The 14,954-nt window shown below is 43.6% G+C and overlaps 10 protein-coding genes across 10 annotated transcripts; 3 read left to right on the forward strand and 7 right to left on the reverse strand. All coding sequences in view use genetic code 12, as the record gives it.

Annotated features, from left to right (window-relative positions):
* Positions 1-67: 67 nt before the first annotated feature.
* On the forward strand, positions 68-1,393 carry PSN45_001144 (uncharacterized protein; the record flags this gene model as incomplete). The annotated part of the gene is made up of 1 exon (XM_006688511.1): positions 68-1,393. The coding sequence occupies one exon, from the start codon at positions 68-70 to the stop codon at positions 1,391-1,393; it is 1,326 nt and encodes a 441-aa protein (XP_006688574.1).
* A 222-nt stretch (positions 1,394-1,615) lies between these two features.
* NIP1 (Translation initiation factor 3 subunit c) lies at positions 1,616-4,174 on the forward strand (the record flags this gene model as incomplete). Its single annotated transcript, XM_006688512.1, has 1 exon — positions 1,616-4,174. The coding sequence occupies one exon, from the start codon at positions 1,616-1,618 to the stop codon at positions 4,172-4,174; it is 2,559 nt and encodes an 852-aa protein (XP_006688575.1).
* Positions 4,175-4,317: 143 nt separating this feature from the next.
* Positions 4,318-5,445, forward strand: CTU1 (cytosolic thiouridylase subunit Ctu1; the record flags this gene model as incomplete). Its single annotated transcript, XM_006688513.1, has 1 exon — positions 4,318-5,445. The coding sequence occupies one exon, from the start codon at positions 4,318-4,320 to the stop codon at positions 5,443-5,445; it is 1,128 nt and encodes a 375-aa protein (XP_006688576.1).
* A 43-nt stretch (positions 5,446-5,488) lies between these two features.
* On the reverse strand, positions 5,489-7,324 carry PSN45_001147 (uncharacterized protein; the record flags this gene model as incomplete). The annotated part of the gene is made up of 1 exon (XM_006689007.1): positions 5,489-7,324. The coding sequence occupies one exon, from the start codon at positions 7,322-7,324 to the stop codon at positions 5,489-5,491; it is 1,836 nt and encodes a 611-aa protein (XP_006689070.1).
* Positions 7,325-7,718: 394 nt separating this feature from the next.
* PSN45_001148 (NADP-dependent 3-hydroxy acid dehydrogenase) lies at positions 7,719-8,534 on the reverse strand (the record flags this gene model as incomplete). Its single annotated transcript, XM_006688514.1, has 1 exon — positions 7,719-8,534. One exon carries the CDS (start codon positions 8,532-8,534, stop codon positions 7,719-7,721), a length of 816 nt encoding a protein of 271 aa, XP_006688577.1.
* A 258-nt stretch (positions 8,535-8,792) lies between these two features.
* Positions 8,793-9,599, reverse strand: PSN45_001149 (NADP-dependent 3-hydroxy acid dehydrogenase; the record flags this gene model as incomplete). Its single annotated transcript, XM_006689009.2, has 1 exon — positions 8,793-9,599. One exon carries the CDS (start codon positions 9,597-9,599, stop codon positions 8,793-8,795), a length of 807 nt encoding a protein of 268 aa, XP_006689072.1.
* A 137-nt stretch (positions 9,600-9,736) lies between these two features.
* RPL20B (60S ribosomal protein eL20) lies at positions 9,737-10,255 on the reverse strand (the record flags this gene model as incomplete). The annotated part of the gene is made up of 1 exon (XM_006689011.1): positions 9,737-10,255. One exon carries the CDS (start codon positions 10,253-10,255, stop codon positions 9,737-9,739), a length of 519 nt encoding a protein of 172 aa, XP_006689074.1.
* Positions 10,256-10,849: 594 nt separating this feature from the next.
* ERG25_2 (C-4 sterol methyl oxidase) lies at positions 10,850-11,782 on the reverse strand (the record flags this gene model as incomplete). Its single annotated transcript, XM_006689012.1, has 1 exon — positions 10,850-11,782. One exon carries the CDS (start codon positions 11,780-11,782, stop codon positions 10,850-10,852), a length of 933 nt encoding a protein of 310 aa, XP_006689075.1.
* A 569-nt stretch (positions 11,783-12,351) lies between these two features.
* On the reverse strand, positions 12,352-13,638 carry CPA1 (Multifunctional pyrimidine synthesis protein CAD; the record flags this gene model as incomplete). The annotated part of the gene is made up of 1 exon (XM_006689014.2): positions 12,352-13,638. One exon carries the CDS (start codon positions 13,636-13,638, stop codon positions 12,352-12,354), a length of 1,287 nt encoding a protein of 428 aa, XP_006689077.2.
* A 213-nt stretch (positions 13,639-13,851) lies between these two features.
* On the reverse strand, positions 13,852-14,946 carry PSN45_001153 (uncharacterized protein; the record flags this gene model as incomplete). Its single annotated transcript, XM_006688515.1, has 1 exon — positions 13,852-14,946. The coding sequence occupies one exon, from the start codon at positions 14,944-14,946 to the stop codon at positions 13,852-13,854; it is 1,095 nt and encodes a 364-aa protein (XP_006688578.1).
* Positions 14,947-14,954: the final 8 nt, after the last annotated feature.

The following is a 14,954-nucleotide window of genomic DNA, read 5'->3' on the forward strand; positions in this document are numbered from 1 at the left end:
TTATTGTGGCTACACTCTCACCTGGCCGCGCGCGAAAGATGCCTGCGACAATCTACTCTTGACTATCATGTCTGACATAGCAGTGGCGTCGGACCACAGCAACGTCATGGGCCGTTCTTCGTACGAGACTGACGTGAATCTAAGTGATATAGACCAACAGGCCATCAAATGTTTTGAGCAGGCCATAGAAAAAGAGAGTCATGGGAAGATGTCTGATGCCATAGAGTTCTACAGAAAGGCATTCAAGTATAATGAAAAAGTTGATTTGTTGTACCGAAAGACCGAACTTCCCAGTAAAATAGAGCAGATGCGGCAAGACTATGGGGTCAATTCCACTATTCGAGTCGATGAGGAGGTGGTCAATGCTATTGATGTGGAAAAGTTGTTGAAGTCGTTTGAGCATGAAGAAGCTCGACCCCCCGATCCGAATGATCCTAATAATGATAGTATCACCATCAAGTTCGCCAATTTGGGGATCGACAACCACCCAAACATTGAGGTCAAGCCTGTTTCGCCTTTGGTACATCTTCCCAATGATATCTGGATATGCATCATGGAGTTGTTGCTTATCACGGAGCCTGAAGCATGGATAAACCTCTCCATCTCCTGCAAAAAATTTGCATTTTTGGGCCTTAGTTCCAACGATATATGGCGAAAGCTCTGCTACTTGGTGTACCCGTATCAAAATTATGAAGAGAACCAGACGTTTCTCCAATCGAACCAAACTCCTGGCGCCCTCATAGATAGTTCAAGCTTGCCCATACCCGAAGATCAACTTTTAATTCTACCAGCGTACGGTCACTCCTGGAAGAGAATGATGGACGAAAGACCATTCTTGAAGTTCAAGGGATGCTACATTAGTGTCATAAATTACTACAGTGAAGGTGGTAAGGCCGAGTTTTCCAATAGTTGGTCCAACCCGGTTAAAACCATCACCTACTATCGGTATCTTCGGTTCTATCCCGATGGAACATGTGTCAAGGTGTTGAGCGTCTTGGAGCCTTTCCGTGTGGTCCCCCAACTTCTGAAATACAATCTACTGAGAAACATCACCAGTGCTTTGGACCAAGTCAAAGTCGCAGGCCACCAGAGTTCGGTGAAAGAGGCCCATAGAATATACCATGGTAAGTGGACCATCTCCACCACCGGGGAAGTGCACATCAATATAGACCCAGGGTCTGTGCCGTATTACACGTTCCACTACCATTTTCAAGTGAAATCTTTGAGTAGAGCCTTCAGGTACAATAAGTTGAATTGGATCAAGTACTATACGGTGAGAAAGCAGATGAGTGAAGATGACGACCGAGTGGGAGAAGTGTCGTATTTAACGATCAAGAATGAGAAGCCATTCAAATTCCTGCGAGTTAAGAGTTACGACGTTGATACGTGGTAGTCAGAAACCATTATTTATTTATTAGAGTATATGCCATTATGATATGCAACGCGTCTGTAGCAGCCGCCGGCAGGTGGCCGGTGCCTCTGCCAGGAAGCGCGGCAGCCCTCATCCCGCTCGTGCGTACATCTCAAACCATTTTTCTCATTTTTTTTAAGTAGTCCATCGTCCGTGAAAATTTGATTTAACAATCACCTAAAAGAAGCACACCCCTGATATAGTATGTCACGTTTCTTTGTTAAGTATGACTCTGATTCATCTTCAGAAGAAGAAGACTTGTTGAGTTCCGATGAGGAAGAAGCATTGGTCGTTTCTTCTTCTCCTGAACAAGAAGATGATGACAGTGACTTTTTCAAAGACTCCGACAGCGAAAGTGACAGCGATAGTGATAGTGATGCCCCTAAGGGTCCATCTTACTTCTTAAAGAGATCTTTCCTCAAAGGTGGTAACGATTCAGACTCCGATAGTGACGGGGAAGATAGAAGAGTGGTCAAATCAGCTAAAGAAAAGCTATTTGATGATATCAAAGAAACTATTGACAAGTTGGAAATTGCCAAATTAATCAACAATTGGATAAATGCATTGAACGAGTTTGACAAGTTGGGTAAATTGTTGACCAGATCCCACCAGCAAAACTTTGGTACACCAAACTTTTATATTATTGCCTTGGCTGATTTGGAGGATTTTGTCAACGAAGCCAATACCAATAACGAAGATAAAGATAAAAAGAAGATTCCGGCTGACCAGTCCAGAGCGTTCAACACTTTGAGGCAAAGAGTCAAGAGACACGCCAAGGAGTTCCAAGCTTTGGTTGATTTGCGTAGAGAATCCCCTGAGTTGTTTGAATCTGAGGACCCAGTTGAAGTTCCATTGGCTTCTGGTGTTAGTAAGACAGGTGAAGAATCTGGTTTTGCTCCTTCTAGTGCCAGCAGAAACTTGAGTCCTGTGTTCACGACTTTGAAGCAAATCAGTGAAAGCAGAGGTAAAAGAAACATTGACAAGTTTGAACAAATCCAAATTTTAGAAACCTTATTACAAGAAACCATCTCAGGCAAAACGTTCGAGTTGATTTCCATCTACCAAATGTTGATTTCGGTGAGATTTGATGCTTCTGCTAACCAAACATTCATGCCTTTAGACCAGTGGCAAAAGAACTTGAATGATATAAATTTATTTTTGGACTTGTTGAAAAAATCCAGCACGTCTTATCAGGTCAGTGAATTAGGAAAAACCACTGATGATATTGATATTGAGCCAGAAGCAAACGCCGACGGTGTCAAGATAATTTTTGGTTCTATCAGTTCTTTAATCGAAAGATTGGATGATGAACTAACCAGATCTTTACAAAGCACCGATCCTCACTCGATTGAATATGTTGAAAGATTGAAGGATGAAAGCAGCATCTACAAATTGATCTTAAAGGGACAATTATACGTTGAATTCACTACTCCTCAAGATAAGATTACCGAAGTCAACGACCAATTATCCAGAATAATTTCAAGAAGGTTGGACCATATTTATTACAAGCCAGACCAGTTGATAAAATCCAACGAAAGAGATGCCTGGGAATCTGTCGATGCTTCTACCAAGTCCGTTATTGCGTCAAGAGGTGCTTCTCCTAAAGAATTGGTGGAAGGATTGGTTGATTTCTTATCTGAAAACTCGACCGAAATCTATTCTAAAAAGGCCTTGTTGAGCAAGATCTACTATTTTGCCGTCAATAATGACCACAAGACCGCCAACGAATTGTTTGTTTCGTCTAGAATCTATTCCACCATTCATAATGCTGATTCTTCGTTACAAATTATGTACAATAGAGCCTTGGTTCAATTAGGGTTAAGTGCTTTCAGAGTTGGTTTAATTGAAGAAAGTCAGCTTGCATTGAATGAGATTGCTTACTCTCAAAGATCTAAAGAGTTGTTAGGTCAAGGTTTCAATACTAAGTACCCAAGTCAGGCAACAGTTTCTGAAAGACAAAAGTTGTTACCATTCCACATGCATATTAATTTAGAATTATTGGAATGTGTTAACATGACAAGTTCTTTGTTAATTGAAATTCCAGCCTTGGCACAATCTTCCAGTTCAACCAAGGACTCCAAACGTAAGGCATCTGCCAGATCCTTCAAGAACAAATTGGAATTCCATGATAGACAATACCTTACTGGACCTCCAGAGAGTATTAAAGATCACATTATCCATGCTTCCAAAGCATTGCAAAAAGGTGACTGGTCTAAGGCTTACAACTTGTTAGCATCCATCAAAGTGTGGAAGTTGTTCCCTAATAATGCCGAATTGTTAGAGATGATGAAGCATCAATTGCAAGTGGAAGGTTTAAGAACTTACATCTTCACCTATAAATCGGTTTACACCAAATTATCGGTGGATTTATTATCCACCAACTTCAAACTTGAAGACGACAAGGTTGTGTCCATTTTGAATAAGATGATTGAATCTGGTGACATAAATGCTTCTTTAAGCGAGGATAAGAAGTTCATAAACTTTTCAAGTAACGAGACTCAAAGAACCAGATTACAAGAATTGGCCATCATATTGAATGAAAAGGTTGGTTTGTTGACCGAAAAGAATGAAAAGACTGCTTACCACGGACGTGGTAGAAAGAGTCATCAACAGAACCAAGACGGTCAACAAAGAGATCAAAACAAGGAACAAACTCCTCAACAACAGTCCAAAGACCAAAGAGAACCCCAAGAGGAATACGTTAACAGATTCAGATTGGCTAATGTTAACTCCAATAACGATGAATTTCAAGCTACTGCTTAAGATTCGTTCTGTAGATTAGCATTGATATTTTAATCCTAATTTCTATCTTTCATAGTAAATTTATACAATTACATGGGACTTTGATACAAAGTTACTGTCGCGCGCGAGATGAGCAAAAAACTTGATATCTTATTAACACCACCATGACCGTTGAACAGAAAAAGGATAAGAAGTTGAAAGTAACACAGTTATGTGAGTTATGTCATGGGCGTAAGGCGGTGATGAAGAGACCTAAAAACCTCCAGAAGCTATGTAAAGAGTGTTTTTTCCTTGTGTTTGAAACCGAAATCCACAACACCATAACGGATGCAAAACTTTTCTACAAGGGTGAAACAGTGGCTCTTGGAGCTTCTGGTGGCAAGGATTCCACTGTTCTAGCCAGTGTAATGAAGACATTGAATGAGCGTTATGACTATGGGCTTCATTTGGTGCTATTGTCTATTGATGAAGGTATCAAAGGCTACAGGGATGACTCTTTGGCTACAGTGAAAAGAAACCAGGCACAATACGAGATGCCGCTAGAGATTGTATCGTATAAAGAGCTTTATGACTGGACTATGGACGAGATTGTTGCATGCTCAGGAATGAGAAACTCGTGTACTTATTGTGGAGTTTTAAGACGTCAAGCCTTGGATAGAGGTGCTGCGAAGTTGGGTATAAATCATGTATTAACAGGACATAATGCTGATGATATGGCAGAAACAGTGTTAATGAACGTGCTCAGAGGAGACTCCAAAAGACTAGACAAGTCTTGTACTATCAAGACCGAATCTGCCGATTCTCCTATCAAAAGATCCAAACCTTTCAAGTACACCTACCAGAAGGAAATTGTTTTGTATGCCCATTACAAGAAATTGGATTATTTTTCTACCGAGTGTACGTATGCCCCCGAATCATTCCGAGGCACCACCAGAGAACTTTTAAAGGCATTGGAATCAATCAGACCTTCTTGTATTATGGACCTCATTTACAGTGGAGAGCATTTTGAGTTGAGAAAGAAACAGGTGACCACCACATACAAAAATAATAAGAAGAAGTTGCCCGAGCAAGAAGTCAACCCTGACGGGTCCGTGCTGTTAAAGAAGACGCCCGCTCCAGGGGAAGCACGGAAATGTGATAAGTGTGGATATCTTTCTTCCAACAAAATCTGCAAAGCATGCTTCTTATTGGGGGGATTGGAGGCCAACCGGGCAAAAGTCACCCTCGACAATAATACATACATTGATGGTGCTGCCAAGCTAACCAAGACGCTTGAACACCTATCATTCTAACTTATTTTATGCATTTCATGACCATATCTAATATTTATAACTATTAATTCAACGGTGCGATATCCTTTTGGGCGTCTGTATACTTAATACAGCTCATTTCATGTTTGATTGAGTAGGTTTTGCCATCATAATCGAAGAAATCAGTATTACCTTGGATTCCCCATCCGAAGGGTCCAGGACCCCAAGTTGGAGTATAACATGTTTCATCAAAGGCACACGTTTGAGAGCATTGGTAGCTGATGGACCAGTTGAAAAGTTCCAACATGTCTGATAATCTTTTCTGTATGCGTTTTAGCTCTTCATCGTGGCTCGTGTACTCACCCTTAATGTAGATGTCGTGAGCAAGATCTTTGGAAAAGTCGAAGATATCAAAAATGAAATTAACGATTTCTGATTGCACTTTGTAGATGGAAGCATAAATTAGGAAATCCGTATTCCTTAAATGGAAGGTATGGAACACATAGTCATCAATGGAAATTTTGATGGCAGCTTCTCTTTGTGTCGCCGACCCATGGGTGGCATCGTTAGTATAGCGTCTGACGAAGTTGAAGGTGAGTAGTTGGATCCTGTCCGACACTTCCTTTAGGTTCTCGTGGTACAATGAAGAGTTCAAGTTCACAAGCATTGGACCGAACTTCTGAGTGATTGCACCAGTGATAGATTGCCAGTTGGTCTTGTAAAAAGGAACTGTGGGCTCCTTGTAGATCTGTTCAAACAGGTGGATGATGTCGTCCTTCAAGTCTTGGGAAATATAACTAATGTTTCGTCTATAGGCATTAGGATCGATATACGTCTTGTTGATGGGAGTGACCATATTGGAGAAATCAAGAAGAATTCGGTCTTCACCAAAATCATGGGTGTTTCCTGCCTGGCCCCATTCAAACCCAGTCTCTAATCTGAGGTGGCTAAGCAATAACGATCTATTGTAAGAAAGAGATTCGTAGTCAGGAATGTCGTCAACTTCATCACCTCTCTTGCCATAGTCATAGTACTTGTAAAACTCTCCACCTGGAGGTCCCTTGGGGTCGGACAGGCCCTTGGGGTGTGGATGGTCCCCAGCTTTTCTATGAGGTTTGTACGGATGCTGGTGGACGTATTTGTGCTCATCAGGAGGAAATCCTATGAGGTCATTTACCACACCCAACGTGACGTTGGAAACGAGTTCAATATCCTTGTGGAAATCACACAAGATCATCTCGTATCCCACTTCCAACCGCACAATTCCTTGCAACCCGAATTTTTCACCCCATTTGCAAATTTTGTCAGCAGCAACTCTCTCGTCCACGTACTCAGTGGTGTTAGTCTGGTTTGACAAGATCATCTGCTGGTCCATTTCGGAGCCAGATTTGGCAGCAGATGCTCCGTCCAAGAAAATCAACTTATCTAAGGATTTGGTGTTCTTGAAGGTAAACAAGGTATGTTCACGGCCCCGCCAGTTGTGTTCGATGACTCCCGACGAGTTGGTACTGCGTTGAAACCCAGCAAACGCGTAGCTGAACTCGTAGTCGAAAGCGACCCATTCGAACAGATGTGGTACATTTCCATCGCTTCGCGAGTGATAAAGCCGAGTATTTGGAGGTATATAAGCAGGAATGAAGGAAATACCAACCGGATGGGTGTTTGCATCCTTCTGCTTCAAGGCACCTTCCACCGTGTTGAACACGGCCGATGCGTTGGCCAAGTCAATGGGGAGGCGGTTATATATGGTGTATGGGTCAGAGTTTTGTGGGAGCGAGGCCTCAAATTTTTCTGATAACGAGGTGGACTTGAAAACATTAGGAATGGAGAGCGGGGATTCGTGGAGGTATTTATATACAAATGCCACGTTGATGACGAGCAACACGACCGTTATATACTTGTGGAATACCGATAGCTTCATCCTTGGTGATAGTTTGTACAACTTGGGAGGTGTTGCTAGGGGGGTTTAAAGTGCGAGCGCGGGCCGTGCGTCCATGGCACTTGTGATTAGCCTGTTTGCACCTTGTGCACCTTAATGGTTACAAAACGATAAGCAATACACAACTGAACATGTGCATTTGCTGGTGATATCTACTACGGCCCGGACCATCGATTCCTTGATGTTGTACCCGTCTGGGTGCAAAAGCACATAGACGGTTCGAGGTGTTTATTGACTATATTGACGTTTAGAGATGTTTATCGACTAGACAATCAACACCACAATATTTGGACCACATGCTTGGCCACACACATACTCGAGTCCCAGGGACCTATGGAAGAAGTTGTCATAAAATAATTCATATGTGTATGTCCACCTATTGCCCCAACGAACCCCGGTGCAAAACACCAGCTCCGGCCTGGTGGGTGGGAAAAATAAGGGTTTCGGCTATCACCACCTTCAAGTTTCTCGTCACCCCAAACACAATCGCCTCGGCAATGTCCTCGGGTCCCAACGGCTCTGTGTCTTCGTACACCTTATCGGCAGCAGCTTTATCGCCGTAATTTCTCACCACTGAAAACTCCGTCAAAACCGCCCCTGGGTCCACTTCCAACACCCTGATTCTGCTATTGATGGTTTCCTTTCTTAAGGCACCGGTGAAGGCCCTGATAGCTGCCTTTGACGCACAATAAATGCTTCCTCCGGGGTACGCTTCTCTTCCCGCGATCGAGCCTACATTGACAATATCACCTCTATTTTTGGCCCGAAAATGGGGCAAAAGAGCGTTGGTCAAGGTGATGAGACCCAAGACGTTTGTGTCGAGCATCTCCGACACGTCTTCGGCCTTGAGTTGTCCAACTTCACTGCGGCCCAACGCTTTGCCAGCATTGTTCACCAAAACGGAAACGTCGGCAAAGTCTTCGGGAAGGCCCTTGACAAAGCTGAGGATTGACGAGGTTTTTGAAACGTCCAACACGCGGGAAAGAACCTTGATTTCAGGGTACTGTTGGATCAAATCAGCTTTGAGGGTGGTGAGCTTATCTTCTCTTCTGGCGGCCAAGATCAAGCTGATGTTACCATTGGCAGCAGAAGCGAATTCTCTGGCGGTGGCCTCACCAATACCTGACGAGGCGCCGGTGATGAGGACGACCTTATTGGCCAATCTCTGAGCAGCTTTTGGACCAAATGACATTTGAGGGCCACAGGAGGATTTCGCAGTCCTTAAATACTGCGCGTGAATCACATATGCAACACTGCGAATCACAATGATGCAACCTTGCGAACCACAGTACAATCTTACGCTTTTCTACGGTTGAGAGTCCTGGAATTGACTTTCACCTCTCACGCTGTCGGTGTCTATCAACCTCTCGTCAACTCAAACTCTCATGTATTCAAACTCTTGTCTACTCAAACTCTCATCTATTTCTCCAATCATCTTCCATCCCCATTCCTACTCTTCTCTGTATAAATGAGTGGCACTAGCCTGGTTGGTTGAAAACACCAACGTCTCGGCCATCACCGTCTTCTGCTTTCTGGTGATGGCAAACACAATAAACTCAGCAATGTCCTCCGCGTACAATGGCTCGGTACCAGCATAAACAGCCTTGGCCTTCTCTAAATCACCCTTGAATCTCACATTGGAAAACTCCGTTTCAACATTACCGGGATCAATCTCAATGATACGGATCTTGGTCGAAATCAACTCCTTTCTCAACACGTGAGAGAACGACTTGACACTAGCCTTGGTGGGACAGTAAATTCCTCCACCGGGGTAAGGGTCTCTGCCAGCAATGGATCCAAGATTGATGATATCACCTGAATCCTTTGCCTTCATGATGGGTAACACCGCTTGGGTCAAGGTGATCAACCCCAACACGTTGGTTTGAAACATGGTGGTGATATCCTCGTCTAAAATACTGCCAACAGGGTCTCTTCCCAAAGCAAGTCCAGCGTTATTGACCAACACATCGATATCAGCAAACTCTTGGGGCAATGCCTCGACAAACGGGCGGATTGTTTCCAACTTCGATACGTCCAAGGCTACTGTCAACACCTTGATGTCGGGGAACTGTTGGGTCAACTCATCAGCGAGATCTTGTAACTTATCTTTTCTTCTGGCGGTCAAAATTAACTTGATATTCCCGTTGGCAGTAACAGCAATTTCTTTGGCGGTGGCAGCACCAATACCAGCGGAGGCACCGGTGATCAACACCACTTTGTTGGAGATTCTTTCTGCGGCCTTGGATCCGAATGACATATTGAAGGGTGTTAACAGAAAAAGATAAATTCGGGAATCGACCAGCGGAGGTCGCAAAATCCAATTTCTTTATCTGTTCATTATTTATACAAAAATATATTTATTCATCTTTTGCTATAAATTATTAGATAACTTGATTAGTAGTAGGTAGATGGAGCACGAGCTGCAAATAACTTGGTGGATTTTGGAATTCTGTGAGGCAATGGGAATTTCAAGTCTTTGGTCAAGAATTGCTTAACGTATTGTCTCTTGACATCGTCGACCTTTTCTAACTCAACAACCTTCAAGATGTGGATACTTCTAAATCTAGCTCTGTGTCTGGCAGCCAAGTCAGCGTACATGGTTTCGACGGCAGCGACTCTGGTAACGTCTCTGTATTCCTTGTACATGTTGTGGATACCGGATCTGGAGTCGTATCTAATCCAGATACCAAAGGTCTTGACCTTGGTTGGGTGAGCTTCGGCAATGACATTGACGGAGACAATTTCACCGGAAGCCTTCTTGACCTTGTGCAATTTTTGTAAAAAGTACCAGTATCTGGACTTAGCAACAACCACGTTAGGGGCAAAAATTCTCATACGGTACAACTTTGGCTCTGGGACAGAGTCAGTTGGTAAACGTCTACCGATGACTTGATATTCGTTAAACTTGGACATCTAAAAGGCTGTTAGTATTGGCGTTGCACACGAGACGATGGAAAACTGGTTCTTTGCTGGATGTGAGTTATGCCTCTTTGAAGATAAACCAACAGCGATGACTGCTGTTGGTTTGTTTATTGGGGATTCAGGCTTCGGGCTCACGCTCGGGACCTCATCTAATCAAATATGAACAACAGGTCGGGACACAAGGGGGTGACGCAGAAGGCAAACAAGAGGGATCCAGCCAACAGGCCAGCATATTTCTATCATCGGTTGGTATATGATTCATTTGGTTAAACATACTTCTTTAATATATTACAAGCTGTAGTGAAAATTAAGATGAATTTTTTTCACCTCACTTTTGAGAAGCTCTGGCGAACATGTCCTGCAGATGCCAGGGAAAAATGAGGCCTACTTAAGACAGTCACGGGTGCGTGTGATGGTCAGTTAGGGCGCGCGCCCCAGATGCCGTTCATGGTTGCAAACATTCCAAACTTCATTCAGCATTGTACACGTCAAAATCCTGAAGCGATAGTTTCTAAAACCGTCATTTCTTATTCGTTTAATGCATATACCTAGCTATATGGATACTTACTTGATGCCGTAGGTTGACTAATCTCTCTTTCTGTACTTACTTTCGGCCTTTCTCTGCAGCATCATCTCTCTCCTCTGCTTGGCCAACATCCCACATTCTGTCTTCATGATTGCATCACACCACCTAAAACTACTGGCATAGTTTCCAATAAAAAAATGGTGGTGCTCATCATGATGCTCAGCGCCTGCCCAGAACGGAACAAACTTGTTCAACGACCATGGGAAGTCGTAGCCCGAGTGCGAGTCGACTGCCTGGAATAACCGCAACGTGATCCAAATGCAGATGGTAAATAGGTGTAAAGGTGGAAGTTGTTTGTGGCTCAAGGCGGTATAGGCGTATACAATTGGAAATCCAACAGTACCAAACCCCAATGCCATCACCTCGATTGGATGAGCGTACTCGGCAGCAAACCCAAAGGGGGCTGCGTATCTATGATGCTGTTTGTGAACATACTTGTAGAAAATCCCGTAGTGGAAAATTCGGTGGAAAGTGTAGTGCCATATATCCTCCACGAAGAAGAAAAAGCTGATTTGGGCCAACATGATCTTCCAAGAAGGGAAAGGTACTGATATGGAGATGCTGAGTTGGGAACAAAGTGGATGGAATAACCAGATAGGTAATGCTTCCACAAGAAGATGTTGCTTGAACACCAACTTGCAGCATTCCCATTGTTCTTTGTTGGAAGGGATTTTGGTGGGCTGGATTTTCCATTGATTGAAGTATGGGATCCTATCGATAATAAACCACGGGATGCACCGTCCAAAGTACATCAACTCGTGGGTCAAAAAGAACAACAATCCCGTGGCAAATATGTCATTTCCAAAGTAGATATACCAACTAGCCCATAATGACTCCATGTAGTTCAAGTCTGTCGATTTCAAGTCTTGTAAGATTTGGGGGAACGTGTAAGCCAGGGACAAATATGCCAAAGAAGATGTCTCGTTGAACATGTTGGGTTGGGTGTCAAAAAAACTTTATGGGTTTGTTTTATTTATATTTCAGTAAACGATGCATTCTGTAGTGGCCTAATTGAAACGAGATTTTGCAATCATCCGATTTTTTTTTGCTTGCGTGGTGCAGGAGAACCTTATACGATGTTATACGACGTGTACATCCTGCTGGGGCGGTCATATACGATGGTGCGATCCAGCTCGACCCGACCTTTACGGCTCGTACGACCATACGACCACCGGGTCTTGGGATTTATTTCCGTTCGGATTGGGTCCTAATTTTTATAACTGGCAACATTTTGTGCCTTAAACAGAGCACAGCATTGGATGGTCTTTGAAATGCTCTTCATGTGGACCCTGCCTTTTCTGCTTTTCTTTGTGGCCCCACCCCTCCTGTGAGTTATTCATATCTCTTACAAATCATTCCTCACACACCATATTTGTAGTTTGGGACATTGAAGCCAACTTCAAACATGATTGGCTGCAAACGGATCATAGGTCAACAAGACCTCCTAATACATCTTAGTTTTTTTATTAGGGCACTATATGCTATACGAATTCATCCACCCTCATACAACTCTCTCTTTGGGCAAAATATCCACCAACAAACTGTCATCAATGTTCGATAAGTTCAATCCATTCTTGTTCTTGAAGGTGACAATGTTCTCAAAAAACTTGTCAAACAAAAACGCGGTATCCAAGGGACCACCCTTAGCTTCAGGATGGAACTGTGTGGAGAAGATGGGCTTGAACTTATGGATCATTCCTTCGTTAGATAAGTCGTTCAAGTTGGTGAAATATGGTTCCCATTCGTTATTCAAAGTACTTGGGTCCACTGCATACCCATGGTTTTGCGAAGTGATGTGACAGCTGCCAGTGGTCAAATCAAGAGCTGGAATGTTATGGGCTCTATTTCCATACTTCAATTTGATAGTCTTGGCTCCCGATGCCAATGCTAAGAGCTGGTGGCCCAAACAGATTCCGAAAATAGGAATATCATCGTGGGTTTTCATGGTAATTCTCAAGTTCTCGATGGTGGAAGAGCAGTGGGTTGGGTCACCTGGGCCGTTGGAAATGAAGATCCCGTCAAACTTATTAGCAACCTTCTGGATAGGATAATCGTAGGGGAAAACCGTCAAAGAAGCACCTCTTTCGACCAAACAACGCAAGATATTCTCTTTGGCACCGCAGTCGAGCACTGCCAAGTGTATGTTCTTGCTGTATTTCTTGGGACAAGCAATGTGAAATGGGGCTTTGGTGGTGACTTTGTGCACCAAGTTCACGGTTTCCGGGTTTTCAAAAGCAGCATCTTCGTCAGCATCGTATTCCTCACCTATGGTGATTTTTCCCAACGATGAACCTCTTTCTCTCAAATATGACACCAATTGCCTGGTGTCGACACCGGTTATGGCTGCCACTCCACTTCTTTGACACCACTGTTGTAAGGACTCGACGGCGGTCCAGTGCGAGTATTCCAACGCGACGTCTGCGACAACAATCCCAATACACTGCACGGTTGGCGACTCAACGTATTTCAACAAGTTAAATTCGTCCTTTTGAGAGGTCGATGGAACTCCATAATTACCAATCAAAGGCTGAGTGAAACATAATATCTGGCCCTTGTACGAAGGGTCGGTCATGGACTCTGGGTACCCGACCAATGACGTGGTGAAGACGGTTTCTCCGCTGACGTTCTTGTTGGATCCAAAGGAGTAACCACTGAAAACTGGCCCATCCTTGATGGTCAAGGTGGCTCTGTCTAATTGGGAAGTTTTGTTGAACTTACTGGCAGTTGCCATAGATCTATGCGCAAACCGGAATGCCGTCCGGGCATTGGATATGGTAATGGCCAACATGTTGTTTGTAGGACTGGAAAAACAATGTAGTTGAAGGTGAAAAATTTGAGTGTTGAAATCTGACTGATTACGAATCGCGGTTAATGAAAATTTTATACCTGAGTTACCCAATTGGGTAATGACTCATCGAGCTGCAAATGCGTTGATGCAATACCCTCATAATCATTATTCATTTGTGTACGTACACCTCTATGCTAGCCTATAAACTCCACTCTAACCCAAGAGCTTGTCAAGGAAGTCTTGATCAACAGGACCTGACTGGGGCGTCTGTATGCGCTGTACTGTTTCAGACTTCTTACCGGGTTTGGTGTCAAGAGTGCTGATAAAGTCGTCTATACTCTCTGGAACTTCATAAGCTTCGTCGTCTGATTCTATATGTACCTTCCCCAATCGTGTCCCAAGCAATTCGTCTAAATCTGCGTCTAGTGACACCACGGGTTTGTCTTGTTGAACGATTTTCCTGTTGATATAATTGGTGTGGCTCTGGTTGTCGGTAGTATAATTGTTCAACTCAAGAACCTTCTTTGAAGAAGTCGAGGAACCATTGAACTTCTGCTTGATCTGGTTGTAGAATCCTTGTTGTTGGCTCCTGGTCTTCCTGTGTATATCCTGTTGGATTTCCTCGTCTGTCAAGTACCTTAGCTCTACCTTAGGTTTGGATCTCATTTGTATATCCACCAACGAGTCCTTCCCCACTTCAAAGCCAACCAAGTCCTCAGCTGCAATATCTGAAACGTGGCTCTCTGCAAGCTTCTTCTTGTGCAATGCGTCATAGTCGTCCTTTTGTCTCAAAAGCTCATTGTAGTTGTCGATACCATATTCAGATAGAAGGTCTTCTGAATCGTCGTTGATGGGCAACTTACGGTTCTTGCGCTTCGTGATGGGAATCAGTGGCACAAACTCAGAAAGTTTCACCTCCGGCTGCAGTGGCTGCTCAGTTCCCAAGTATATTCCATCAGTCGACAGTTCTGGTTGCGAGGGTTGATTGAAGAGCTCATCTCGTTGTAACTTGAGGTCTTCGATCACCTGGCGCTTGATCTTCTTCTTCTGCTCTTCGGGCATCACTGGGAGCTCTTCGCCAATTTGTGGATAGAAGTAGTTCACAATGTCTTCATCCACATCCGAATCCCAGTCACTGGTCATCTCATCTATATCTAGCTTAAGGTACTGCTGGCTCTCAGTCTTCTTCTTGGACGTCCACTTGGGCCTCATGGGCTTGTTCTTGGGATCATTCTGCGGGATCAACCCGTGTTTGGCCATGTAATTGCGCTTGGCCTGTTTATCATACTTGGTGTTCTTCAAGACCATTTGTGTTG

The sequence above is a fragment of the Yamadazyma tenuis genome, chromosome 1 (genome assembly GCF_029203305.1).
Source record: "Yamadazyma tenuis chromosome 1, complete sequence".
Taxonomy (NCBI): domain Eukaryota; kingdom Fungi; phylum Ascomycota; class Pichiomycetes; order Serinales; family Debaryomycetaceae; genus Yamadazyma; species Yamadazyma tenuis.